The sequence below is a fragment of the Carcharhinus amblyrhynchos genome, chromosome 13 (genome assembly GCF_965287045.1).
Source record: "Carcharhinus amblyrhynchos chromosome 13, sCarAmb.v2.hapA, whole genome shotgun sequence".
NCBI classification, from domain to species: Eukaryota; Metazoa; Chordata; class Chondrichthyes; order Carcharhiniformes; family Carcharhinidae; genus Carcharhinus; species Carcharhinus amblyrhynchos.
This window is the reverse complement of record NC_137336.1, coordinates 6,717,637-6,744,933: the sequence shown is the minus strand read 5'-3', so window position 1 is coordinate 6,744,933 and position 27,297 is coordinate 6,717,637. Positions and strand designations below refer to the sequence as shown.

Genomic DNA, 27,297 nt, shown 5'->3' with positions numbered 1-27,297 from the left:
TCACCAGAGATACCACCATGAGCTTTAACAGTGCTAGATGTGACACTAGTCACCTTCTGCCATTCAGAAAGGTGTATGCTTTAGGGTGACGATCCGAGATGTGGACCCAAAATACATCCATGTTCCTCTGACCAAGAAGACCCATGAATGTTGATAACGTCCAAGAATAAAATCAATCCGAGAGAATATTCGCAAGAGTACGCAACTTTCACGAATCCATATATAGATATAGAGAAAGATAAGCAAAAAAGGAAAGATAATGGATGTGTCGCAAAAAAAGGAAGCAGCATGGGAATTAATACAGAAACTCTCTGTAAAACCTGGAAGGAAATACGAAGCGTTAAGATACTTTTGTAGATAAAGAATGTGGAACTCAGAAAATTCATATTGTGCTCGAGAAGGGTTCATTGAAAAACAAATCAAAACTAAAATATGTCTGAATTGAGCTCGTGATCCTAATGCTTATCTGCTCTCTGAAAATGCGAACGTTGATGAAGAAAAAGAGACAACCAGGTCAATATTGCAGAAAATAATTTATGTTATATGACCGTTCTTTTTCTCTCTAAATGCTACTAATGCACAGCGATGGTTCTGATGCTCACCAACTGTTTTTACCTCGGGGTCCTTGTGCATGAGTCGCAAAAACCCAGCCTGCAGGTGCAGCAGGTGGTCAGGAAGGCGAATGGGATGCTGGCCTTCATAGCGAGGGGGATTGAATATAAAAGTAGGGAGGTCTTGCTGCAGCTGTATAGGGCATTGGTGAGGCCGCAGCTGGAGTACTGTGTGCAGTTTTGGGCGCCGCACCTGCGCAAGGATATTTTGGCCTTGGAGGGAGTGCAGAGGAGGTTTACTAGGCTGATACCGGAGTTGAGGGGGTTGAGCTATGAGGAGAGGCTGAATAAACTAGGCTTGTACTCGTTAGAGTTTAGAAGAATGAGGGGAGATCTCATTGAGACGTATAAGATGATGAATGGGATGGATAGGATAGAGGTGGAAAGACTCTTCCCGCTCAAAAAAGACAGTAGGACTAGGGGGCACAGCCTCAAGATAAAGGGGGGGCGGTTCAGAACGGAGTTGAGGAGGAACTTCTTCACTCAAAGGGTGGTGAATCTCTGGAATTCTCTGCCCGTTGAAGTGGTGGAGGCTGCCTCGCTAAATATTTTTAAGAAGCGGGTTGATGGGTTTTTGATAAGAGAGGGGATTAAGGGTTATGGGGAGAGGGCGGGAAAGTGGAACTGAGCCACGACAGATCAGCCATGATCTTATTGAATGGCGGGGCAGGCTCGAAGGGCCAGATGGCCTACTCCTGCTCCTATTTCTTATGTTCTTATGTTCTTATGTAATGTGCGGAATACTTTATAAATGCATACACATGTGTTTTTCATTACAATATTGAATTACAAAAGCAAACTTAGGTTATTTTGAGGTTAGCTTCAACGAGCCATGGTACATCCAAAATATAAATGAAAAAGTATGAAACAAAGTTTAACATTGCGCTTCATCCCATCACATTGCCTGTATTTTTTACTCCAGACTTGAAATGAAGTAAAGCAGCTGCATATCCAGCAGAGGGCAGCTCTGTCTGCGTATATCACATTTTCCCTGAGATTTGTCTTCTCAGCGATTAGAATAACATGTTGCCTGCGCACAAGAAAAAAATCGTTTTCGTGGTACCATCTTTACGCACATGTAATTGAATGTCAAAAGAAGTGGTCACAGACTTATTCTCAATTCTAGCCGACAAAAAAGTCTTCCGCCCTGTTTAACAGCATCATTAGAAAAAGTGGATAATTAAACATTTCTGTATTTCATACCAACAATCCCCAAGGCGCGTCTTAGGCAGCATGAGAAAATCATAGATGCAGCGGTAGTTATTGGCTGTGCGTCATTTCCGACTAGGGACAGTACTGAGATCGAACTCAGGCTTAGGGAAGATTCAGCAAAAGTCTTGAAAACCTTCAATTTCAGTTAATTCAAAAATATCACCTATGGTTAAAAAAAATACTTGTTTTCCGCGCAAGCTATTCATTCAGTAAAACACAGTTTCCAATCAACTTCCAAGGGTAGGAAATGTGCAAATTGATTCAGTTTTTTAAACTTTATTTTCAACAAAGATCAATGATTGCCAGCAAATGAAAGCTATGTGGCTATGATAATTTTTTGTTTATTTTCTAGAATATAATGACAATGAAAGCACATTTTCGAATTTGAATACGCACTGTTTTACGTGCCACAATGTGACAATGCAATTAAATGCGTGCGGGTATTTTTACTGAACACTTGCAAATACAATATAAATAATTGCAAGACAAGCTTGCTTTAAGAAAAGCTTGGTGCAGTAATTGGTTAAGGCTCTTTGTGTCGCTGTCTGCCAATACGGAGCTGCGATGTTTCGAGAGATCTACCCCCACAGACATCATCAAACTCAGACTAAACTGGGAAGGAAGGAGACACAGTGCTTGCTTTTCCTCACGCAGCCATGTTCGGCAAGATTGCTCTGTTCGCGTTTCTGCATTTTTGTATTTAATATCGGCATTTTGATGCAAACAGACTTCTCGTTGAAATAAAGGAAGGCGGAGATTGATTCCTTTACCAGGAAATCAGATATTCAGCAACATTCAAAAGGATGGCGACTGAACCCAGAGCCGGAGCATTTTATATGTTGTTGCTTTTCATGCCGGATCTGGCTGGCGGGCAAATACGCTATTCAATCCCAGAGGAGCTGGAAATCGGTGCGTTTGTTGGAAACATCGCTGACGATTTAAAGATAAACGTTCAGGAATTATCAGCTCGAAAGTTTCAGCTGCTCTCTGATGGTGGAAAGCAATATTTCGAGGTAAATGTGGAAAATGGGATTTTAATCGTTGATGAAAGAATCGACAGGGAACAGCTTTGCATGGCACGCTCCACCTGCACTGTTTCTTTACATCTCGGGGTGGAAAATCCAGTGGACATGTTTTCTGTCGAAGTGGAGATATTAGATGTCAATGATAATTCACCCACTTTTCCGGCAAGGATAATGACATTGCAGATGGCAGAGACAATTACACCAGGAACACGCTTCCCTCTCGAGAGCGCGCAGGACCCAGACGTAGGTACAAACACTATAAGCAATTACCACATTAGCTCGAATGAACATTTCGTCCTAAAGATGAAGACAATAAACGACGGGAGCAAAATCGCTGAATTGCTGTTGGACAAACCCTTGGATCGCGAACAAGAATCAACCTTTGCATTGATTTTGACGGCTATTGATGGTGGAACCCCGCAGAGATCTGGCACAGTTCAGATTATCATTACCGTAGCAGACATTAATGACAACGCGCCTGTATTCGACCTCGAAGTGTACAGATCAAGTGTGTTTGAGAACTCACCCAAAGGTACATTGGTGGTAAAGCTGCATGCAACTGATTTGGACGAAGGCACAAATGCTGAATTTAAATATTCATTTAGTAATTACGCTTCACAAAGAGAGCGCGAGTTGTTCAGTTTGAACGCAGACAGCGGAGAGATTAGAGTTAAAGGTTTGCTGGACTTTGAAGCCGCCGATGTTTATGAGCTTGCGGTACAAGCTGTGGACAATGCACCAAATGTTGGGCATGCCAAAGTTATGATTCGAATACTCGACGTGAATGATAACACTCCGGAAATAAAACTGAACTCAGCAACCAAAATGGTATCAGAAGATGCGGCGCCGGGTACCGTGATCGCTGTTTTTGGTGTTACAGACAGAGACACTGCAGAAAACGGGCGCGTTCGATGCCAGATTCCACTCAACATGCCGTTTAAACTCGAAACTGCTTTAAAGAATCATTACAAGTTGGTGACCACAGATATACTCGATCGTGAAACGATTGAACGGTACAACGTTTCCGTTTCAGCGTGGGATGCTGGGTCACCCGCACTTTCAGCAAACAAAACAATCGTCGTTTTGGTCTCTGATATAAACGACAACGCCCCGCGGTTTACACAATCCAATTACAATTTGTATTTGATGGAGAACAATACTCCAGGTGCATCTATTTTTTCGGTTACTGCTCTGGACGCCGATTTGGACCAAAATGGAGACATTTCATATTCCATTCTGGAAAATCAAATGCCAGACACACCCGCGCCTGCTTACTTTACTATTAACTCGAAAAGTGGAATAATTTATGCACTGCAATCATTTGATTATGAGCAGTTAAAGAAAATGCACATCAAAGTTCAAGCGCAGGATGCTGGAACACCGCGGCTGAGCACTACGTCAATGGTTAGCGTTATTATCTTGGATCAAAATGACAATGCTCCTCTTATTACTTCACCTCTAACGTGGAACAAAACGGCAGAAGTGGTGATTATACCTCAGTCAACATATCCAGGTTACTTAATCACCAAGATAATTGCTGATGACGCTGATTCCGGCCAGAACGCACGGCTTTCTTACCAGCTCTCTGAGACTTCTAATCTGAGTCTTGTCACTGTGGGCCGTTACTCTGGAGAAATCAGAACTACCCAAAGATTGACGGAAAAAGACGCCACCGCACAAAGAGTGGTTGTCTTGGTGAAGGACAATGGACAGCCGAGTCTATCAAGCACGGTCACAATCTTCTTTACGATTCAGGCGAATATTACAAAAAGCGCGACTGACGGTGTAGATCATTTCAGAAGCAGAGCTTACGTCTCAGATCTAAATATGTATTTAATAATAATATTTGGTTCAACGAGTGTCATATTTCTCGCAACTATTATAGTTTTGATTGTCCTGAAGTGCAGGAAAGACCAAAATTACACAGGTCACCATAGCCCTTCCTGTTGCAGTTGCTGCATGCGTAGAAATTCCAATGATGTCTTTCATCGCAGAGCCAGACAGTTAGAAGCTTTGCATTATTATGGAGCTGGCCAGACGCTCCCTGTTTCCGAAACTCATCGGTACACGGTTCGCTTATCGCCAGAATCATCCAAGAGTGATTTTCTGTTCCTAAATACCTCCCATCCCACTTTACCCCTGAGTGACATTACGGTTCATGACAACGTTGTGAAGCAATAATTCATGCAACAAATTTATTGTTGAAGCAATATAAACATATGTATGGATTTCCCTGAATAACTGTTACATGACGAACTAAAATGTACACGTTCATCCTGCGCTGCAGCGACCAACGAATTTCTTAAGATGAGCCATAATGTTATCTAGCTAAAATTACATATGCTACGATTTCTAGTGCAAGACCTACTTGCCTATTCCTTATTGGTCCCCACAATGTATTGTAATTTTGCATAAAATCACAGAAAATACTCGCTAGAAATTTTGCAGCGTCACCCCACTGCATATAATATTTCCACAGAAACTGTTATTCAAGCAATTATTTCGTGTCTGTCTGACTGAGAAGACAAAGTGAGATCATTTGTAAATGCCATTACTTTAAAGTATCTGTCATCATAACTTACATTGTATTTCATTTTATTTTACAGAAATGCTGAGTAGAATTTTATACACAAATCTCTTGGAATTAAATTAAGTTGTGTGACAAATACTTCTCACTAGAGGTTAGTGGTTGTTTCACGATCCGATATACTCATAAAAGGCAGTTACATCTTCTTGAAACAATCTTTCATCGACTATGTTCGCCCAGACATTTCACAAACCAATGGTCGTTTAGGGTGGAAAGGAAATATCCTTTTGTGCGGTCCAAAATATAACTGAGAGATTTTTAAAGAAAGGAGTAGAGCCAGGTCCTATTCAAATACTTGAGGGAAATGTGAGTTAATATATGATACAGAGAAAACTATAGAAATATATAGACGATATAACACAATGGGAGTTTCATTTTGTCTATTATGGCGGCTCCTTGATGCAGCAAAATTTGTCCCATTCCACTGCTCTATCTCAATAGCCATGCAAAGTTTTCCCTCCACCCCTGTATCTAAGTTTCTTTCCAATGTTATTATTGAATCTGTTTCCACTGCCCCTGTAATCAGCTTTCCTAAGCCAAACACACAGACCCTTAAATAAACTAATAATTAAGATTTCAAAAAATGTATCTGAAGTGATGCTCTTTGCACACGTTATCATATTTAGGTGGTGAAGGGCATGTACTTTACCCAAACAGAAAAAACATGCAATTAACGAGCTACCAAACGCTTTATGTTGAGTTGTAAGGGCTATTACTTGATAAGAATGAAGAAAAAATAAGGAAGTCCTATAGGTGTCTATTCAGAGATTCAAAACTGATTCCTCATTTGCGTAACAATTCTGTTTTAATTAAAGATAAGGAATAATATATACATTACAATATTTTTTGCACAGCTTACAAAGAAGATTTGAACATCATGTTATATCATGTCACCTGCATCATTCCTCGTTCGATGTGCTCATGGGCGGATTTGCAACTGTCTGCCCAGCTGTCTCTCCTGAACCGTAGCACATGCCTCGTAGATAATAACTCAAAAACAGGGCTGCAGGAAGATTTATTTGTCATGTATCCCCCATGTACGTGCCTGCTAAGACAGGTATAGTGAAGAGTGACCACTAGCTAGCCACAGTGTCCTCGCTTGGAATTGGTGCAGCGACAAACAATTTTCATTCGGTGCGCTGATGGCCATTCACTTGATGCTCCTCAGCCAATTCGTCTCCACACTTAAAAACCGCACCAGAAACCTTTCTTCTTCCGCAGAGCAAACGAATCAGTTACCTAAGCTCCATTGTCCAGTTGTACCTCGACTAAACTGATCACATTACGGGGTGGTAAAACTGATCATTCAATCAACTTCTGTCCCCGATAGCCTTTCTTCTCAGTGATCTTAAAAATCCCCGTCTTCTCTCTTCCACCAATACCAAACAGTCTCTCACCCAAATCAAAACAGAAAATGTTGGAATTCTGTTTTTTGTTTCAGATTCCAGCTGCTGCATTATTTTGCTTTTATCTCACCCAGCTCGTTCGTTTTCTAGGCTTCTGTCACCTGACCGCTGTCGTCAGGCAACAGTAACGTTTTAATTACCTTTCCAACCTCTTTAACCCATTATATATATAGATATGTGTACACACACAAACACACACACACATACACACGCGCACACACATACATACACACACACACACACACACACACACACACACACACACACACAAACATAGAAACATTGAAGATAGGGGCAGGTGGAGGCCATTTGACCCTTCGAGTCTGCTTCGCCAGTCATCACGATCATGGCTGATCGTCCAACTCAATAGCCTAATCCTGTTTTCCCCCCCATGACCTTTGATGCCATTCGCTTCAAGTGCTGTATCTAGCCACCTCTTGAATACATTCAATGTTTTGGCCTCAATTGCTTCCTGTGATAATGAATTCCGCAGGCTCACCACTTTTTGTTGAAGAAATGCCTCCTCAACTCCATCCTTAGTGATTTACCCGAATCCTCAGACTGTGATCCCCGGTTCTGGACTCCCCCACAATCAGGCACATGCTTCTACATACCCTGCCTAGTCCTGATAGAATTTATAATTCTCGATGAGAACCCACCACCCCCCCAACCTGATTCGTCTGAATTTCAGCGAAAACAGTCCTAACCTCGTCAATCTCTCCTCATACATCACTCTCTCCAACCCCGGATTCAGCGTGCTAAACCTTCGCTGCACTCCCTCTAGAGAAAGAACTACCTTCCTCAGAAAAGGAGGCCAAAACTGCACACAGTATTCTAAGTGTGGCTTCACCAAGGCCCTGTACAATTGCAACAACACACCCTTCTCCTGTACAATACAAATCAACCCACAAGACCTGAAAGCTTTCAGTGCCAAGAGTATTCTGATATCCAGGTGTCAAGATGTATTGCTCACAACATCATCAACACAAAGGAATGGCCTTCATTAACAATAAGGTCTTCCATTCCATTAAAGTTCACCTGGTCTGCAAACGGTGAAAACATATAATTTAGGTGTCTGTCAATGACCATTGCAGTAGCCACACAATTATGAATTTCCGCAACGTCGATGCCTCAAATGTTCCAACATTTAAAGATTCATTCTTCAAGATAGGTGAAATCATCAAAGACATAGTTACTCATATGTGTGAGGTAACTTGTCAGGCAACAGTGTTGAGGTAACACGTCTTCTTTGTGTCCATTGGAGTTATTATTGAACACGCTATTGTTCTGCTGAACATAAAATCAAGTATCTCGACTGATGTGGGCAATCCATTCGTATTCCAGAGTAATTTTCTCTTCTAGACTGTAGCCTGAAATGCTGCACAATATATGCCAACACAGAGCAGGAATGCCTTGCAAGGTAGAATTGTATTGGGACTGAAGTAGTAATAGAAAGACGGTGTAATGCTCTGGCGGTGGGGGGCCGTACAGGAGGGGAGGGTGGGGGCGGGGTATGGAGGGAGGCTTGGTTTGAATCCCACTATGGAAGATGTCGGAATTTGTATCCAATATTTTCCTGGAATTAAAAGTTTAATGATGCCCATGATACCATTTTTGATTGTGAGAAAATAAAACATTTGGTTCACTAAAGACCTCAAGATCTGTTGAGCCTATCTGGTCTAGCATACATGTGACTTCAGATGCAACAATCTGACTTAGCCTTAATTCTTCCTGAAATGGCCTAGCAGGCCACTCAGTTGTCCGCCAAAAAGAAAACAAAAGTGAACGGATCATCCTGCATCGAATAAAGCATGTAAAATACAGTGTCAACCTTATCTTTCTCGATCCCCAAAGACCACCTTCTGACACCGAGGAGCGTGCATCAAAAATTGGAGAGCTGGTTTAGCAATAATCTGACGTAGTCATACTCATGGAAACATACATTATGGATAATGGTCTATATAGTATCCTCAGCAGTCCTGGCTTTGTCCTGTGCCGCCAAAGGGCAGATCGAGTAGAGATCGCAGTATTGTGGTGTGCGCTCGGGAAGGAGTTTGCCTGGGAGCCCTCACCATCGACTCCGGACCCTATGAAGCGTCGGGGCATAAGGCCAAACATGGGTATGTCAGCTTTTTGCTGATTACCACGTATTATCTCCTCAATTGATGAATAAACACTTCTCCATGTTGACCATTACTTGAACGAAACTTTGCCGTTGAAAAGGGCTCATAATATATTCTGGGAGTTGGGCGGGGCTGGGGGGGGGGAGGGAGAGTGGTGGGCAGGGACACATCAATGGCCGTCACCAAAAATGTTTCGGTAGCATTGGCATAGACAGAGTCTTAAACGCTATGGCTGCTATAGTGGGTCTGCGGCACGTGGTTAGCTAACTAATAAGTGGAAGTAACATACTTGACTTCAGCCCCACAAACCTGTCTGCTACAGACACATCTGTCTAAGGCAGTATCTGTAGGAGCGATCGCTGCATCGTCCTTGTGGAGATGAAGAATTAATACTGTGGATACCTCCATCGTGTTGCGTGGCAACATCACGATGCTCAATGACATTAGTTTCCAACAGGCCGAGCAACTTAAGACTGGGCATGTATGAGGCGCAGTAGGACATTAGCAGCAGCAGCAGAATTGTTGTCAACCATCATCTGTAACACCATGGCATGCCATATCCCCCACTTGAAACTCAGCCACCTGCCGCCGTAACAGCCTAGTCTCGATCATCAACAAAGTGATGGAAGGGCTCAGCGAAAGTGCTATCAATCGGCACTTGAGCCTTGTCACTGTCGCTTAATTTCGATCCCTTTCGCCCCAAGAGCTACCCCTCCTTGGAAACATACTGCGTTTTGGCCTCGGCTGCTTTTTGCAGTACCGAATTCCACAGACCTGCCACTTTCTGGGTGAAGACATTGCTCTCCATTTCAGTCGTAAAACGGGCTACCCCTTATCCATAGGCTATGACCCTGGTTCAGGACTTACCCCGCCATCACGAACATCGTTTCTGCTTCTACCCTGTCTGATCCTGTTAGAATGTTATAGTTTTCTATGGGAACCTCCTCATTCTTCGGAACTCCAGCGAATATAAGCCTAACGGACTCAAACTTGAGTGCCGCCATCTACTCAGAAATCTATCTGCCAAACATTTGCTGCACTCCTCCAGAGCAAGATCATCCTTCCCCAGATAGGGAGACCAAAGTTGCACACACTAATCCAGGAGTGATCTCATCAAGTCCCTTATGCTGGAAGGACAATTTGGGATGAGCAATAGATGCTGACCCGACGAGAGACCTCCATGTCCCAGTAATGATTTAATATTATTTAATAAGTCAGCTGATGATGAGCAGATGAGGGAGCCTGCGGTGCACGATGAGGAATCCTTTGTTTGAGAGAAGGGAAAATTTCAGCAACATGCAATTGGGGCTTCACCTCTTACCCGTTTCATATGACCCAGATATCCTTTTTAATGTCAGTGCTAGTGAAAGTTATCATGATGCAGACCAGCTGCCACTTCATTCATCTTTCACTCCAGTACTTGGTGCCCTGGTTCACCGTGCGCACTGCCAACGCTGAGAATCTAAGCAAATACCATGAACTCAGTCGCGGCCTATTGTTAGGACATTTCGTTTTACATTGGGCCGGGCAGCACGGAAGGCAGAATAAAACAAGAGGACAGTGAGGGAGGGAAATGCCAATCAGTTCCCGTAATGAGTGCCGAAAATTTCAAATGAAGACGAGGACAGCGAAACACCTATTCGGCGAAAGCTGACGCTTGACGGCTGCGACAATTCGAATGTGTATATGGATTAACTGCAATAACAGTGAACAATGCGAAACAGAAGGTCAAGTGGCAAGAAATGGCGGGGGAGGGTGGGGGCGGAATAACAGGTCAAAACGCTATGACAAAGTCCTCTGTGAAAATATCCAATATATTACTAAGCCGATTTGCTCATTCTATCGGCATCTCCGAACTTCTATATGAAAAATATACGTGAAGTGGAAAAGATTTTTCTCAGGAACATCCTCAGGAACTCGGACAATTACCCCTAACTTGCCAAGCGAAAACAGGTGACGAGAAGGGATGCCATATGTACTGTGTCCATTGGTTTAGAGCTTCCTTGGGAAAAGTGGGAATTGAGCCATTATGACGTCACAGAATCATGCGTAATGCAGATCCATTTGAAGTCAATTATCTTCGTTCATGAATTCAAGGTCGAGCGACATGAATGAGGTAAGTTAACATTATCACTAAGGTAACATACAATAAATATTGAAATAAACTCCGACACTAATTACCATTTATGTTAGGTATAGGAAGATTGTGGTGTAGGAAGATACTACAAGCCTGACACCATGCTACTATGTAATTCATGGAAGTGTAAAAGGTGAGGTAACAAACGGCATGCGGAAAGTAGGTGTGTCCAGAACTCCGCAAATTCACAGATGCCAGTCTTCACACATTCATTTTACTCCACGTAATATCAAGAACCAGCTGAAGGCGGAGGAGACTACAAAGATTATGGGTCCTCACAGTATTCCGACAATAATCCTGAAGGGCTGTGTCAAGAACTTGGCGCTCCTCCCAACAAGCTTTTCTAGTACAGCTACAAAATTGGCATTTATCCGGCAATGTGGGAAACTGCCCAGGTATGTCCTGTAAGAAAGACACAGAACAACTGCAACCAGGGCAATTACTACACCATCAGTTTACTTTTGCTCATCAGTAAAGTGATGGGGTGAGTCCTGAAAAGCACTATCAAGCAACACATCCTGAGCAATAACCTTCTTACAGATAGCCAGCGTGCGTTCTGCCAGGGTCACTCAGCTCCTGGCCTCGTTCAAAACTTAGCTGAATGTCTGAGGTGAGGTGAAGGTGATTGCCCTTAACATCGAGGCAGAATTTGACTGAAAATGGCATTGAAGAGTCCGAGCAAAACAAAAGAATCAGAGAGAAAACTCTCGGCTGGTTGGAGTCATTCCTGTCATAAAGGAAAACGGTTGTGGGATTGAGGATCAGACGTATCATATCCAGGAAATTATTGCAGGAGTCCTTCAGGGCAGTGTCTTTAGCCCATCGTTCTTCGCTTGATTGATCAATAACCCTCATTGCATAATAAGGTCAGAACTGTGGACGTTCACTGATGACTGCACAATTTTCAGCACAATTCGCGACTCCGTAGACACTGCAGCAGTCCATGTGCAAAGGTATCAAGAATTGAGCAATATCCAGGCTTTGGCTGGCAACTGGTCAGTACTATTTGGGCCTCACGAGTATCCGGTAACGGCCATCTCCAACGAGAGACGCCCCTTGGGATTCAATGTCATTACCATCGATGACTCCCCTACTATGTACATTCCATGAGTTACCATTGAACTGCATTAGCCTTATACATAGTGTGGCTATCACAGCAGGCTAAAGCTTAGGAATCCTGCCACGAGCAACTCACATGCCGACGACTCAAAGCGTGCGCACCATTGACAATGTGCAAGTCCCGAGTTTAATGGAATACTCTTTACTTTCCTGAATGACTGAGCTCAAACAACACTCAAGAAACTTAACATCATCCAGGATAAAGCAAAACGCTCAATTGCTATCCCTTAAACTAGCATTTAATCCCTCAGCCAGCGACGAACAGTGGAAGCCGTGTAGCCCATCTACAAGATGCTCTGAAGGAAGTCACCAAGTTCCTTCAAAATCCACAACCCAATTTCCTCTGGATGAACAGGAGCTGTATCTACTTGAGAACACAACCACTTGGAAGTTATGCTCCTTGTTTGGAAACAAATCACCGCTCCTTCGCTATCGTCTGGTCAAAATCCTAGAATTCTAACAGAATTTGAATTTACCTACACCTCAGGGACTGCAGCCGTTCAAGAAGGCAGATCACAATCATCTACTGAAGGGCAAGTAGGAATAGACAATAAGTGCAGTCCTAGCCAGTGATATCCACATCCAGTAGCTGTCTTTTTTGATATGAAGCCCGCGAAGTTTTATTTAAAATGAAGTTAAAAAGAAAATGCACCTGAGTATGTGAAAGTAAGTACATGGTTGAAATTAAAACTGAACTACGAAATCAAACAAACTGCAATAAGTTCGAGTAAACTCAACGGAAACCCGGCGATTTATTATAAATTCATTGACGTTGGTATACTTAAGGAAATGGGAGGGCTTACGAGAGAACTGCTTGTACAGGCAGAATTCATGGTCATGGTTCGGAATGAATGATTTATTTCTATCATTGCAAATAGAGCAAATACGGCTATTGATGTTTTGAGATATTGGACAGGATGAATATAATGAGGGGACATAGAGATGGGATAACACATTTAACAAAAGGCACATTATCTTGAGCAGAATAAAAAGAAATGGAATAGGAACAGAACCGGAACAACTTGCCATGATTCAATGTGAGGACGGCTGATCTTCTGCCTCAACTCCACTTCCCTGCTGCTCACGATATAACTTGATTGCCGGAGAGACCAAATATCTGCCTACCTCTGTCGATATATAATCAGTAGTATACTCTGTTCAATGAATACCGCTGAAGTGTAGCAAAAATGGTGAACAGTTCAAGACGAGATTGGTAACATAGTGTACAGTGAAGAAAGTTACCTTCGAATTAAACGGGATCTTGATAAATTGGCCAGTGGACTGACGAATGGCAAATGGTTCAATTTAGATAAATGCGAGGTGATGCATTTTGGTAGATTGAACCTGGGCAAGGCTTACTTAGTTAATGGTAGGGCATTGGGAAGAGTGACAGAACAAAGAGGTCTAGGGATGCATGTTCATAGCTCCTTGAAAGTGGAATCACAGTTGGATAGAGTGATGAAGAAGGCATTCAGCATGCTTAGTTTCATCGGTCCGACCATTAAAGACAGAAGTTGAGGCTTCCTGTTGAAGTTCTACAAACATTGGTAAGGCCACACTTGGAATACTGCGTACAGTTCTGATTACCCTATTATAGAAAGGAAATTATTAAACTAGAAAGCATGCAGAGAAGATTTACCATGATGCTACCGGGACTTGATGGTTTGAGTTATAAGGAGAAGCTGGATAGACTAGGACATTGTTCTCTGGAGCGTAGCAGGCTGAAGGATGATCTTATTAACGTTGACAAAATAATGAGGGGCACAGATCAGCAAGATAGTAAATCTCTTTTCCCAAAGGTGGGGGGGGGGGGGGGTCTAAAACTAGAGGGCATAGATTTAAGGTGAGAGGGGAGAGATGCAAAAGTGTCCAGAGAGGCTTTTTTTTTTCACACAGAGGGTGGTGGCTGTCTGGAGCAAGCTGCCAGAGGTAGTAATAGAGGCGGGTACAATGTTGGCTTTTTAGAAGCATGTAGACATTTACATAGGTAAGATGGGTTTAGAGGGATGTGGATCAAATGCGGGCAACTGGAATTAGCTTGGGGGTTTAAACAAAGGGCGGCATGGGCAAGTTGGGCTGAAGGGCTTGTTTTCATGCTGTAAACCTCTATGACTCTATGACAAGAATAAATTGAAATAGTATTAAATAACACAAGAACAAATAAACAACAGGATGTAACTGGAAACGTTTGTGCTGAAATATTGTTCTAAATATCGCAATCAAAATAACGGCAAAAGGAAAACAAAAATACGAAACCTTACAGTGTGCGTTAAAATATATTCATGACTATGGCAGTGAACAGAAACAGAACAAGACCACTAAAAAAATCATACTTATGAGAAAAATCGCGCGGAACGTGATGATGGGCCTTGTGTCTGAGTGTTTGGCGGGGTTGGGCGGGGGGGTGGTGGGTGGGCCGCAGACTAGCAGGAATCTGAATATTGTTCAGATCTTGCTTCATGCAGGAATAGAGTGCATCAACACCTTAGCAGTTGCGAAAGGAACTGAATATTATGCAGTCACGCGCGATTATCCTAGCTCCGATGATATCAATGCAGATATTTCATTGGTAAACAAGGTGACGATACCAAGGCCTGGGGCAATGCCTAGAAATTCTGCATTAACGTGCAAAGACGCATTGCTGATCTTTACCCACGGCAATGATATTACTTTGAGGTAGGAATAATTCTAGCCAGTGGAGGTTGGCTCCCTTGCGTTCGCTTTTCGTAGGAATCTCTGATGCAATGCCCAATAAAGAGCACAGATGTTGATTAAAAAGAAATATAATATTGGCAAAAGAACTTTTAGAATGAAGGCTCCTACATATCTTTCGCTGCATAAAAATAAATTGTTAGTTACTCTTATTGCTCATTCCAGTCACAAAATTAAATTGTGTTGTGGATACACCTGGAATTCCTAAATTATTGAATGAAAAAGAAGAGGATGAATGCAGTGCAACAGGAGGCGGTTGCTGCAATTGATAAGGAGAAAAATGCACTGAAATGTAGTAGTCAGATTGTTTGACAACACTCAATGTTATCTGGCTGTTTAAGGTGCATCCGTGATTGCGAAGAAAAGAGAGGATATATCTATCAGAACGTCGTGCCGCACTCTTGCAGTCCTATTTGGATATAGATTTAGTGCCAATGGCATTATTGTTCAAAGATGAATGCCAATGAATCGCAGTAATCTCACGTCAATCCGTCTAATGTTTGCCGTCCTGGAAAGCTACTAGCGCCTATTCCCAAGGACAAAATTTACGCTCAATTAAAGAAGCGTCACGAAATAAGGGACAGCTAATAAGGATGCATTAAAGGAAAGAACAAATGACTACTGTGATAGCTCGAGGGCGACTTGATGAAGTTTGAAACTAAAATGTTTTATTGCCAAAAGGCTGTCTGTGTACAGAACCAACAAGGTACAGCTAAACTAGCATGATTGCTCCTGTTGGATTCCCGCGCTCCAACAGCTAGTCCGTCGTCAGCCCATGGTCCCCACACTCCTGCCGATTGGCCTAGTTTCCGTCCGGAGTGATCCACAGGGTCCTGGTCGGTTACATAACACGCCTTTCAGGCGCCGCCCTACAACACACCTTCCCGCCAAAATCTGACATTCATGAAGAGAAACAAAGAAGAATATTAGTAGTCCATCACAGGCTTTCATGTGAAAAAAATCGCATCCAGGAAAACCTCTAAAATGCTTATCAAAGTTTAAAATAGTCCGGAAACTTCAAGGCCTTATTTCAGCGCTTCATTTCAATGGCAGGTTGGTCCGTGTTTAAGGGGCAAGTCAACACAGACGAGAATGGCAGGGATAGTATCCTGTGACTCTTCGGCAGCTAAGGCTTCACCGACTTCTCCCCTAAAGGCTGCTGAGGCTTCACGTTGTTCACGGAAATTACAGTATCCAGACTTAGCAGCCTCGAACTAACATATGAATCATAGATTTATTGAAAGACCACAGTTCGGAAGGAGGTCATTCGACCCATTGCGTCTGCATTGTCTCTTCGACAGACAATCTCACCCAGGTGCCATCTTCATAACCCACGTGCTTATACCGCTAATCGAATAAGCTTACATGTCTTGGGACACTCAGGGCCAATTAATATAACTTGTACACTTTCTGGAGTGTGGGAGGGAGCCTAGGCACGTGGAGGAAACCCATGTATGGGCGGGGGAGAACGTGCAAACTCCACACAATCGCCGAAAGCTGGAATCAAACCAGGGTCCCTGGCACTGTGAAGCAGCAATGCCAACCGTTGTGCTATCATGCCAGCCACTCAGCAGGGATCGCCTGGATATCTCTGCACTTCTGAGCAGGTCGCCCACATATTTCCGAAGTTTGCAGTCTCGTACCTCCATGATGTAGTATACCGGTCCTGTGCACTTCACTAGGCATGCATCCTGGCCCTGATGAAATGTTTCTAACATAGAGGATATCCTCCTTTTTAAGCACTCAGCTTTTTCTTCCTGCATCGTCACTTATCTTGCCTAGCCTCCACCCATCCTGCCAAAGTTGGGTATATCGTGTCCAATCTATTCATAACAGACGTTCCATAAGCGGCTTAGCTGGTCTGTTCCCTGTGGTCATATTTGTGGTGGTGACATTTGATAAAGGAAAGCTGGCTATGCATAAAGGCAGGGGCCTGTTCACCTATCCTTTCGTTGTTCCGTTAAATGTTTGTTGCACTTGCGCTGCCAGCCTATTTGATGCAGAGTACTGACCTCACATGGCGAATGCCATTGAACTTGAGATTTTCTTTTTGAATTCTTCCACTCTGAATAATGTGCTATTGTCTGACATCACCATTTCTGGAATGCCATGGATAGCAAATATCTTCCTTAACTTGTCAATGGTAGCCGTGGCTGTTGCTGATTTCATCAGTGGTTCATCTTATCACTTTGAGTGTAGCTTTAGAAATATTTGACCGATAATGGGCTTACAAAAGCTCTGTGTACCCTCGCTCCTGGACGACCGGGCCACTACTAAGTGTGCAAATTCGTTGTTGGTGGTTCAGCCTGCTGAGCTTCACAACTGGAAAATTGATTTACCATCCATTCGATGTCTTTGTCAATGCTCGGCCAGCACACATAACGCCTGACAAGGGTTTTTATTTTAGTTTGACTTGGATGAGAGTCATGGAATTCTTGTAACAGGAGTCGTCTCCCATGGACTGGGATTATAACGCTCGACGTTACTGTCACTCCCTGTCTCCATAGGGGAAATCCAACCTTTTACTTTAGTAGAGATTTAACAATTGGAGGATCAACATCTGATGAGATAAAACAGCACCCACTCCATACAGTGAAACATGGCAGGTTACTATTAACGATTTACTTGAATAAAACTATACCAACAAGGCGGACGACTGAGGGACATGTTTAACGTTTGCAAAGTTCCCTTCTGTTCTACGCCTCATTCCCCTCTTTGGTGTTTTTAATATTTGGTTATATGTGGCTAAGTGGTTGGATGCGTTCTTTAAAACTCTGCCAAAATATTTGAAAGTAAACAGCAATCATTTCAGCTTGTACACATCTATTGACTGTGGGACCTCCTTAATAGCTTTGAGGTTGGCTTTAGATAGCTTGAGCTTCTAAAGGATTTAGACATGTGCATTGACTGAATCCCAAACAGGTAGCTTCTTCTGACTGAAGCGTACATTTTTCCGCTTCAGCTGAACCCATGCTCCCTTGCAACGTCTCAAAACGCTTTTTCTAAATTGGATCTGTTGTCTTCAGGTGAAGCGTCAGAACATTCGCAAGATCACCAAATTGAAAAGGAACAACAACTTATACTTGATGAGAAGAGGTGCCAGTTGGTTGGCAAACGTGCGCTGATTCTTAGAGGCAATGGTATGCATAATGCCAGTTAACTGATGAGTGATAATTAACTGCCAAACATTGTTTAAATTAAACCAGACAGGTTCGCTCTCATTGACAAGACATTTCCCTGAGGAATGAACCAAATCATGACTGTCACCTATTCGGTTCAGTTAAAACCGCCTCAATGAGTGTACCTTTCCATTTTGTCATTGAAGAACAGAGCTCCGTGCAAATATTTAGCTTCCAGCAAGCGTAAGTGCATCACACTGAGAACTCGTCTGATAATCTTAAATTCATAAATTGTTTTTCTCTTTTATCTGCGGTAATCTTGCGAATGCCCTGATGAGTGCAGGACAAAAACTGTTTCGACATGTCCCTTTTTCTCGCGATACCGAAAAATAGGACGACCATCTTAAAAGGGAACCATTACAAGGCAATTTGACACTCATTTGAATAGAATTACGTTGCAGGACTGTGGGGGAAAGCTATCCTATGGGAATCAATTGCACAGTTCTGTCTAAGTATTGCACAGCGATAAGCGGCCGAATCGCCCTTTTTATGCCGCGTCGCATCTTACTTGCATTGCATTAGAGGCATTAAAATGCAACAAAGATCAGGTTACATTTCGGGACCGAGAAGGGTAGCGTCAGGGTAATCTTAGTAAAATATAGCAACTGTACGATTAATGATGTTAAGCAACATGCAAAGGAGAATTTTTAAATTATATTTTGCCTGACCATCTTCACAACAAATATTACTTTCGTACGCAGAGATTACGAGAAATAATTATTCGTTGATGCTCAGTGTCTGATTGCCGCAAAAGTTTGTGAGCTTGAACATCAATGAGGGGAAAACAAGCAATTTCAGTCATTCGCTTTAAAAACAGTGAATGCTGGTTCTTAAGTACATATTTATAATGGGGGGGGGGGGGTATCGTGAAATGGATATTGCGCAAATAATGCCTTTTTGGCTGTGCAAGATTAATTATGTTTATATGCGTTCTGAAACAGTCTCGCTTTAAGGAAACAGACTGCTGGTAATGGGCTGGACTCTGAGTGACGCTGTCCACCAATAAAAAGCATGTTTGCTCTGAGAGATCTACCCCCTTTTTCATCTCTGACCAGTCTCGAACAGAAAGACAAAGAGCTCCTGCAGGAACGTTTTACAGCGCTCTTCTGCAAGGCAAAGACGATTTTCATGTTCGCATACGATTACAACGGCATTTGGAGCTATTGTGGATTTTTTTTTGAATTGCTGAACATAAACGGCGGAAGGTTAACTCCAATTTCGCAGTCGCATTGATCCCAGCCAAAACAAAAAAAATGACAGATGAAAGGACTATTCGAGTGCGATCGGGTAAGCTGTTTTATTTGTTTGGCTTCTGTGTTGTGGCTGAAGTGGTTGTTGGGCAAATTCGATATTCGGTCCCGGAGGAACTGGAACGTGGTGCCTTTGTGGGGAATATGGCTGAAGATTTAAAGCTAAACATTGGGGATTTGATAGTTCGTAAACTTCGTCTCGTCACTGATGGCAGGAATAAATACCTAGGTCTAAACTTAAAGAACGGGATTCTGTTTGTTAATGAAAGAATTGACAGAGAAGAAATTTGTCAAGACCGTTCTACCTGCGTAATTTCTTTTGAAGTCCTGATAGAAAATCCTTTGGAAATATATAGTGTTGACGTGGAGATAATGGATATAAATGATAACTCACCCACATTCATAAATAGCAAGCTTTCCGTAAAAATCGCAGAGTCCTTTGCGCCAGGAGCGCGCTTTCCCCTGGAGAGCGCGATGGATTTGGACGTGGGCATAAACTCCGTCGCCACCTACCGGATTGGTTCCACCGAGCACTTCGGCGTACACATACAGAACCGAAGCGACGGCAGCATAATTGCTGAGTTAACATTGGAAATGTCGTTGGACCGAGAAAAGGAATCGACATTTTATCTCCTCCTGACGGCGATTGACGGTGGGATTCCGGAACGATCAGGTACAGCCCAAGTCATAATTACAGTTCTGGATGCTAATGATAACGCGCCTGTGTTCGATCAAGAAAAATATGAAGTCAGCTTATTTGAGAATGTCCCGGAGGGCTATTTGATCATGAAGCTCAGCGCGAGTGATGCGGATGAAGGGACAAATGCTGAGGTACAGTACTCTTTCAATAGTCATACCTCCGAAAGGGTACGTCAGCTGTTCGATTTGAACACAGAAACCGGAGAAATTAAAGTTCAAGGAGTTCTAGACTTTGAAAAATTAAATGCTTACGAAGTTGAAGTACAAGCTACAGATAAAGGTATCTTGGCACTGGCGGGATATTCTAAAGTCCTGGTGAAATTAATTGATGTCAATGACAACGCTCCCGAGGTGAAAGTGACCTCAGTATCCAACAGCATCCCCGAAGATGCAGCACTGGGTACCGTCATAGCTTTAGTTAGTATAAGTGACGTTGATTCTGGAGAAAATGGGCGAGTTGGTTGCCAAGTTCTCAAGGGCATACCTTTTAAACTCCAACCTTCTGTGAAGAGTCAATATAAACTGATTACCGATGGCATACTGGACCGTGAGATGGTTCCGTGTCATAACATATCCATAATCGCCTGGGACGCTGGATCACCACCTTTGTACACAAACAAAACCATTATGGTGTCTGTGTCAGATATAAATGATAATGCGCCAAGATTTACGCAACCTTTATATACTGTATATGTGAAGGAGAATAATGCTCCGGGTACTTCATTTTTTACAGTTACGGCTTTCGATTCTGATTTTGGACAGAATTCTTATGTGACATATTCCATTCTGGGTAACCAAAACCAGGATCCTTCTGTTCCTATATATATCGATATTCATTCGAACAGTGGGAACTTGCATGCGCTACGCTCTTTTGACTATGAACAATTAAAAAGTTTCCAATTTCGCGTTGAAGCAAAGGATAATGGAATCCCTAAACTGAGTAGCAGCACTACAGTTACTGTAATAATTCTGGATCAAAACGATAACAGTCCCGTAATTATTTCACCTCTAATATGGAATGGATCAACTATGTTGAGGATGGTACCTCAGTCAGCAAACGCAGGTTATTTGGTTACTAAGATAATCGCATCTGATGCCGATTCTGGCCAGAATGCTCGACTTTCATTTAAATTACTTGGAGCCACAGACACCAGTCTAATCAACTTGGGACTTCACTCAGGAGAAATCAAACTAGGTCGTGCAATTTCTGACAAAGATCACTCTACACAGCACCTGAATATCCTAGTGAAGGACAATGGGGAACCAAGCCTTTCCACTACAGTTTCCATTTCGTTCTCAATAATGGGCAATGTCACTGAAACATTTACAGAACCCCGTGACCTACCCAGGAAAACTGAATATTTTTCGGATGTTAATTTGTATTTAATCATGATTTTAGGAGCAACTTCTTTTATATTTTTTGTGACAGTCATCATCCTGTTCGTCGTTAAATTTCGACAAGGTCGTAATGCTTATGGTTACAATTCTGGCATTTGTTGTGGGAATACAACTTCCCTAGAAAGCTATAATCATAGGCGTACTCCAGGAGAAAGTATTAATTACCTTGGAGAAGGCCGGGCCATCACCGTTCGTGGCCGTCAGCACTACACGATGTATTTGCCTCCTAATTCGCCGGGGACTGATTTTTTATTCATAAAACCTTACGATGCAACTTTGTCCTGCAGTGAAGTCAAAGATACCACCCCCACTACATCGAAAAAACATGCCGAAGAAACAATTCCTTTGAGTCATAGGATTTGCAGAGGAGAGCAATTTGACATGCATCGCCACGATTGTTTGGAATGTGAGTGCAGTTTTCAAAAGTTTTTTTCTCTGTCTCGTTTTCTAACGCGCATTTTAATACAATGTTTCAAAAGTGCGATATGGATCACAGTAGTTTACTTAACTTAAGATTGTTTTCGAAAAACAAACATTTTCATTTAAAATGCTAACCAGGTGTTTTCCTCGTTGATTATCTTTATTTGGTCTATTCCAGTGAAATCTACTTTGTTTAAAAAACAAAGTGGTTAAATTAGACAGTGTCCGATCATATTGAAACGTTTTCACTTGTGCGGATCCAATATGATACCTGGCGGATGATATTTGTATTCTGTAATTTCTCCCTTTACTCAAGGCAAATCGGGGTGGACCTTCAGCATGATCAGGACAAATAACAGATGTAAATTATCATGCATTCGCGTCAAAGGTCTTTTTTTTTTAAATGTCATGGGCAAGAATATAAAGGAGATATGCTCGATTCTTTCAGAACCCCAAACATTGTTCAGGACGACCACAAGGAGGCAATATTGGGATTCTATTAATATACAACAGGAAGGTTGTAGAAAGTTACAAATGTGCCGATAAAGCAACCCAGGGATGGTCTGTAAACCTAGAATGTAACCCCGTTTCATCAGGGCGCCTCACAGCAAATGAAATGTATTTCCTGAGCTGTAAGGCCAATAGAAACCTTCGTCTGCGTGCACTACGCATACTCCAGCGAATAGTCTTCTAAACTGCAGTTAGTTCTACCGTTCGCTGTGAAGTCAGGTGTGTATTTTAAAATGAGACCCTAAGCCTCAACAAACACACAAATGTTGGCTGGTATCACGGACAGACTATGATCAGCAATAGTTTTAATTCCAAAAGGACGTTAAACGTTTAGCATGCAGCTTTCTTTTCGTGAATGATTTTTTCCCCCCCATGGATAATCGAAAATAAATTGCAAGAATAAAATTATTACATGAATAAATTGCATGAATAAAAAAAAATGTATGATTTCGTGCAAAATTAATTTTTTGACCGACGTCCTACATTCACCAAGAAACGTTTAGAATTGAAACAGTCTGTCGTAACTCAGAAATGGGGAATGTCAGTAGATTAGTGGAACGTCGTCAGTTGATTTTGACTTTTATTCCCTCCATATGTCTTTCGATGTTAAACGGGATGAATGTATCACAGAGAAGTACAAATACCAGCACATGTTTAAAGGCGTATTATATTTCTTGCATCCACTAATATTCTAAGCAAAACATGAATTAGATGATAGACTGATTTTGGTTGGTGTGCCGGGCTGACAGCACCCTCAAGCTCCAAGGAACTGAGACAAAAACTATTCATTGGTTGCACTGTCATAATGCCTTACCTTTTGTCCCATCCAAAAGTCATATATGTTTGGAAACCAAAATATCTAAATCATTGTTTCACTGTTGGTTGCAAATGTGTCCAATATATTCGTGAAACATAATTGCATTAGATTTGTTTCCGACTGTCTCGGTTTAAAGTTTTAATATGCAATTTCCTGTCTAGTACCTAAAAATGCATTAATTAATTATATCTTTACAATTCAGTTAAGGTGCATTTTTTTGTGTGTTAATGTTGTGCTTTTTTTGTACCTTATGCTACAGCATAGAAAGGAACAGCCAACTTCGGACGAACGCAACTTTGACTAAATGACATCATCAAATCAATGCAAAAAGTTCCAGATAATCGCTTCGCTATTTGCGTCCTTGAGATTTTTCTGTCTAATACCTCTATTGTCGAGCATGTTTCTAAGGATATTAAAGGTTTTCAAAATGTGGCAATAAACTCACAAATTCTAATGTATGACGTTTGTGTCAGATAAAATATAAACTTGTATTTATATTTCCATTTGGACTTCTCGGATTATAAAGATCGTCTAAAATGATCACCGATGTTCTGTAAGATTTCATTCATTATTGTCGGATTGAATTGAGCAAAACTGCGTTTTTGTATTCTGAAAAATACAGCTGTTATCCAGCGTAAAACACAAACGTATTAGGATACATACTGAGGTTTTTTTTTCTCTGTATGTGTTATGCATGTAAAAACGTAACATGTAATAATGAAATTGTAAGTGATTAAGTATTATTTTATATATACTCTTGGTTACACTTGATGAATAATTCTAATCATAAAATTATCTGATGTATTGATTTATTAGATATACAGTTACCAAAACAATTAAACTTCTGATATTATATTTATTTTCCCGAACATTTAAAATGATGGGAAGTTTAAATGATAGATGAATTAGGTCACTCGAATTTGTTCTTCATATGGAACATAATCGCCAGTGATTGTACAAATTTATAGAAACCCTATAGCCGCAGTAAGGAACCTCAATCACTGACTCCTGCGATTAACAAAATGAAGATCGTAGATTACACTGTGAGACGTTAGCCTGCAAACAGTTAATTGGAGGAAGGATATGTTTCTAGTTGTTTTTATGTTCGTGAATAATTACCCATTTAAATCTATGACAGACGTTGTGTGCCGAGTCAAAGAGAAAAAGGAAACAGCGTCAAGGCCAGGAGGCTCCGAACACACGAAGTAAGTGTGCAATAAAAGGACAGTAGAAAGAAACTTAAGCAAGGATAAAGGAAGGCTAAAAGGGGTCACGAAAAGTCATTGGCCAACAGGATAAAGTAGTATCGCAAAGCTTTTTATACATATATAAAAAGCAAGAGGGTAGCAAGGGAGAAGTGTGGCCCATTCATCGGCAGGGAAGGGAATCTATGCACGTAGCCAGAGGAAATGGGCGAGGTAAAAATGAGTTGTTTGCCTCAGTTTTGATCAAAGAGAAGGACTTGATGGATGGTAAGTCTGGGGAAAAGTGTGTAGAGAGTTTGGGTCATGTTGAGATCAAAAAGGAGAAGGTATTGGCGTTCTTCAGAAACATTGAGTTTGACAAGTCCCCAGGGCCTAATGGGATATATCCCAGAATACTGAGAGCGCAAGGGAGGAAATTGTTGGGCCCTTGGAGAAACGTTTGCATCCTCACTGGCTACAGGGCAGCACCCAGAGGATTGGAGAATAGCCAATGTTGTACCTTTGTTTAAGAAGGGCAGCAAGGGTAATCCAAGTACTTATAGGCTCGCGAGCTTTATGGCAGTAGCAGGGAAATTATTGGAGACAATTATTCGAGATACCATTTACTCTCACTTGGAAATAAGTGAACATATTATCGAGAGGCAGCATGGTTTTGTGAAGTGGAGGTCATGCCTCACTAACTTGAATGAGCTATTTCGAGAAAGTGATGGAGATGATTGATGAGGGTAGGGCAGTGGACTTCAGTTAGGCCTTTGACAAGAACCTTGGTACAGAAGGTGAAGTGGCACAGAATCAGATTTGAGCTGGCAAGATGGAAACAAAATTGGCTTGGCCATAGAAGACAGAGGGTAGTAGTAGAAGGGTGCATTTCTGAATGGAGGGCTGTGGCAAGTGGTGTTCCTCAGGGATTGGTGCTGGGATCATTACTGTTTGTAACATGTATAAATGATTTGGAGGAAAATGCAACTGGTTTGATTAATAAGTTTGCAGATGATATAAAGGTTGACAGATTTATGGATAGCAATGAGGACTTTTAAAGAACATGGCAGGATATAGATCACTTGGAGAATTGGGTGGAGATATGGCAGATGGAGTTTAATCCGGGCAAATGTGAGGTAATGCATTTTGGAAGGACAAATACAGATGGGAAATATACAGTAAATGGCAGAACCTTTAAGAGGGATCTGGGTGTACAAGTACACAGGTCGCTGAAAGTGGCAACGCAGGTGGGAAGGTGGTTAGGATAGGCAGTTGGCAGGCTTGCCTTCATGGGCCGTTGCACTGAGTTTACAATTGGCAAGTCATGTTGCAGCTTTATTAGAACCTTAGTTAGACCGCACTTGGAATATAGTGTTCAATTTTGGTCGTCAGACTACCAGGAGGATGTGGAGACTTTGGAGAGGGTATAAAAAATATTTACTACGATGTTGCCTGGTATGGAGAACATTAGCTTTGAGGAGAGGTTGGAAAAACTTGGTTTATTCTCACTGGGACGACAGAGGTTGAGGGGCGACCTGATAGAAGTCTACAAGATTGAGGGACATGGGCAGAATGGATATTCAGAAGCTTTTTCCCAGGCTGGAGCAGTCAATTACTAGAGGTCATTGTTTTAATGTAGGAGGGACATGGTTTAAAGGATATGTACGAGGCAAGTTTTTTTTTTACAGAGGGTGCTGGATGCCTGGAACTCGCTGCCAAAGGAGGTACAGGAGGCTGACATGATAACGGCTTTAAAGGGACGTCTTGACAAATACATGCATAGGATGGGAATTGAGGGATATGGCCCCCAGAAGAATAGGGGTTTTCAGTTCAGTGGGTCAGCATTGTTGTTGCAGTGTTGGACGGCCGAAAGTCCTGTTCTTTGTTCTAGAGAGAATTTTCCTTCTGTATACTAGTAACGTAATCGTTGACTTTTCCTTTTCCTAGCCCGTGGATCCAGGCAACACTAAAAGTGAAGCTTCCATTGTTCCTTAGCCAAGATGCGTAAATAAAACTTCTTTCCTTAAGCTTAATTAATCCCCTAAATTAAAAAAAAATGAAGTGCAATCGTGGCCTGGCTTGTAAACTAAATAAAAAGTAAAGAATAACAGCAACTATCATTATGCTTTTCACTTAATTTCACAAGAAGATTATCAAATATAATTTGAAACTGAGCAACAGAGGGATATATTCGGGGAGGTAATGAAATGGTTGTTCAAATAAACTGCGTTTTATGAAGCATCTTCATGGAAAAAACTGGAGGTAGGAAAACTTATACCTGTAGCAATGGAAGATAAAAGATCAGCACCTTCGCAGCAGGAGGTAACCTTATTTGCAGTAAGCGGCTGCGATTTCAGGACCTTCGGTTCAGAGTGATCGAGCTGCAAATATTGTGATGCATTCGGGAGGCGTAATGTTGCACGTAGTATCTATTATCTAGTATTGTTACTAGAGAGGTGGTGCTCGACAGACTGGAGGGGCTGATTGTGGACAAGTCCCCAGGACCGGATGGAATGCATCCGAGGGTCCTGAAAGAAATGGCGGAGGTGGTAGTGGATGCCTTGGTGGTTATTTTCCAGACGTCGCTGGATTCCGGGGAAGTGCCGGAAGTTTGGAAAACGGCTAATGTTACGCCGTTGTTTAAGAAGGGTGCCAGGCAAAAGGCGGGGAATTATAGGCCTGTTAGTTTAACGTCTGTTGTCGGTAAAATGTTAGAATCCGTCATCAAGGAGGAAATAGCGAGGCATCTTGAGGGGAACTGCTTGATAGAGCAGACGCAGCACGGTTTCCTTAAAGGGAAGTCGTGTCTGACAAATTTACTGGAGTTCTATGAGGATGTGTCTAGGGCGGTGGGTAGAGGAGAGCCGGTGGATGTGGTCTTTCTGGATTTTCAGAAGGCGTTTGACAA

At 42.1% G+C, this 27,297-nt stretch overlaps 1 protein-coding gene across 1 annotated transcript; it reads left to right on the top strand.

The window, feature by feature from the left end:
- The first annotated feature begins 2,480 nt into the window (after nt 1-2,480).
- On the top strand, nt 2,481-23,842 carry LOC145351631 (uncharacterized). Its single transcript, XM_080201199.1, has 6 exons — nt 2,481-5,014; nt 8,807-8,961; nt 11,062-11,080; nt 17,959-18,048; nt 19,293-21,864; nt 23,465-23,842. The coding sequence occupies exons 1-6, from the start codon at nt 2,627-2,629 to the stop codon at nt 23,467-23,469; spliced, it is 5,229 nt and encodes a 1,742-aa protein (XP_080057325.1). The 5' UTR covers nt 2,481-2,626; the 3' UTR covers nt 23,470-23,842.
- The last annotated feature ends 3,455 nt before the right edge of the window (nt 23,843-27,297 follow it).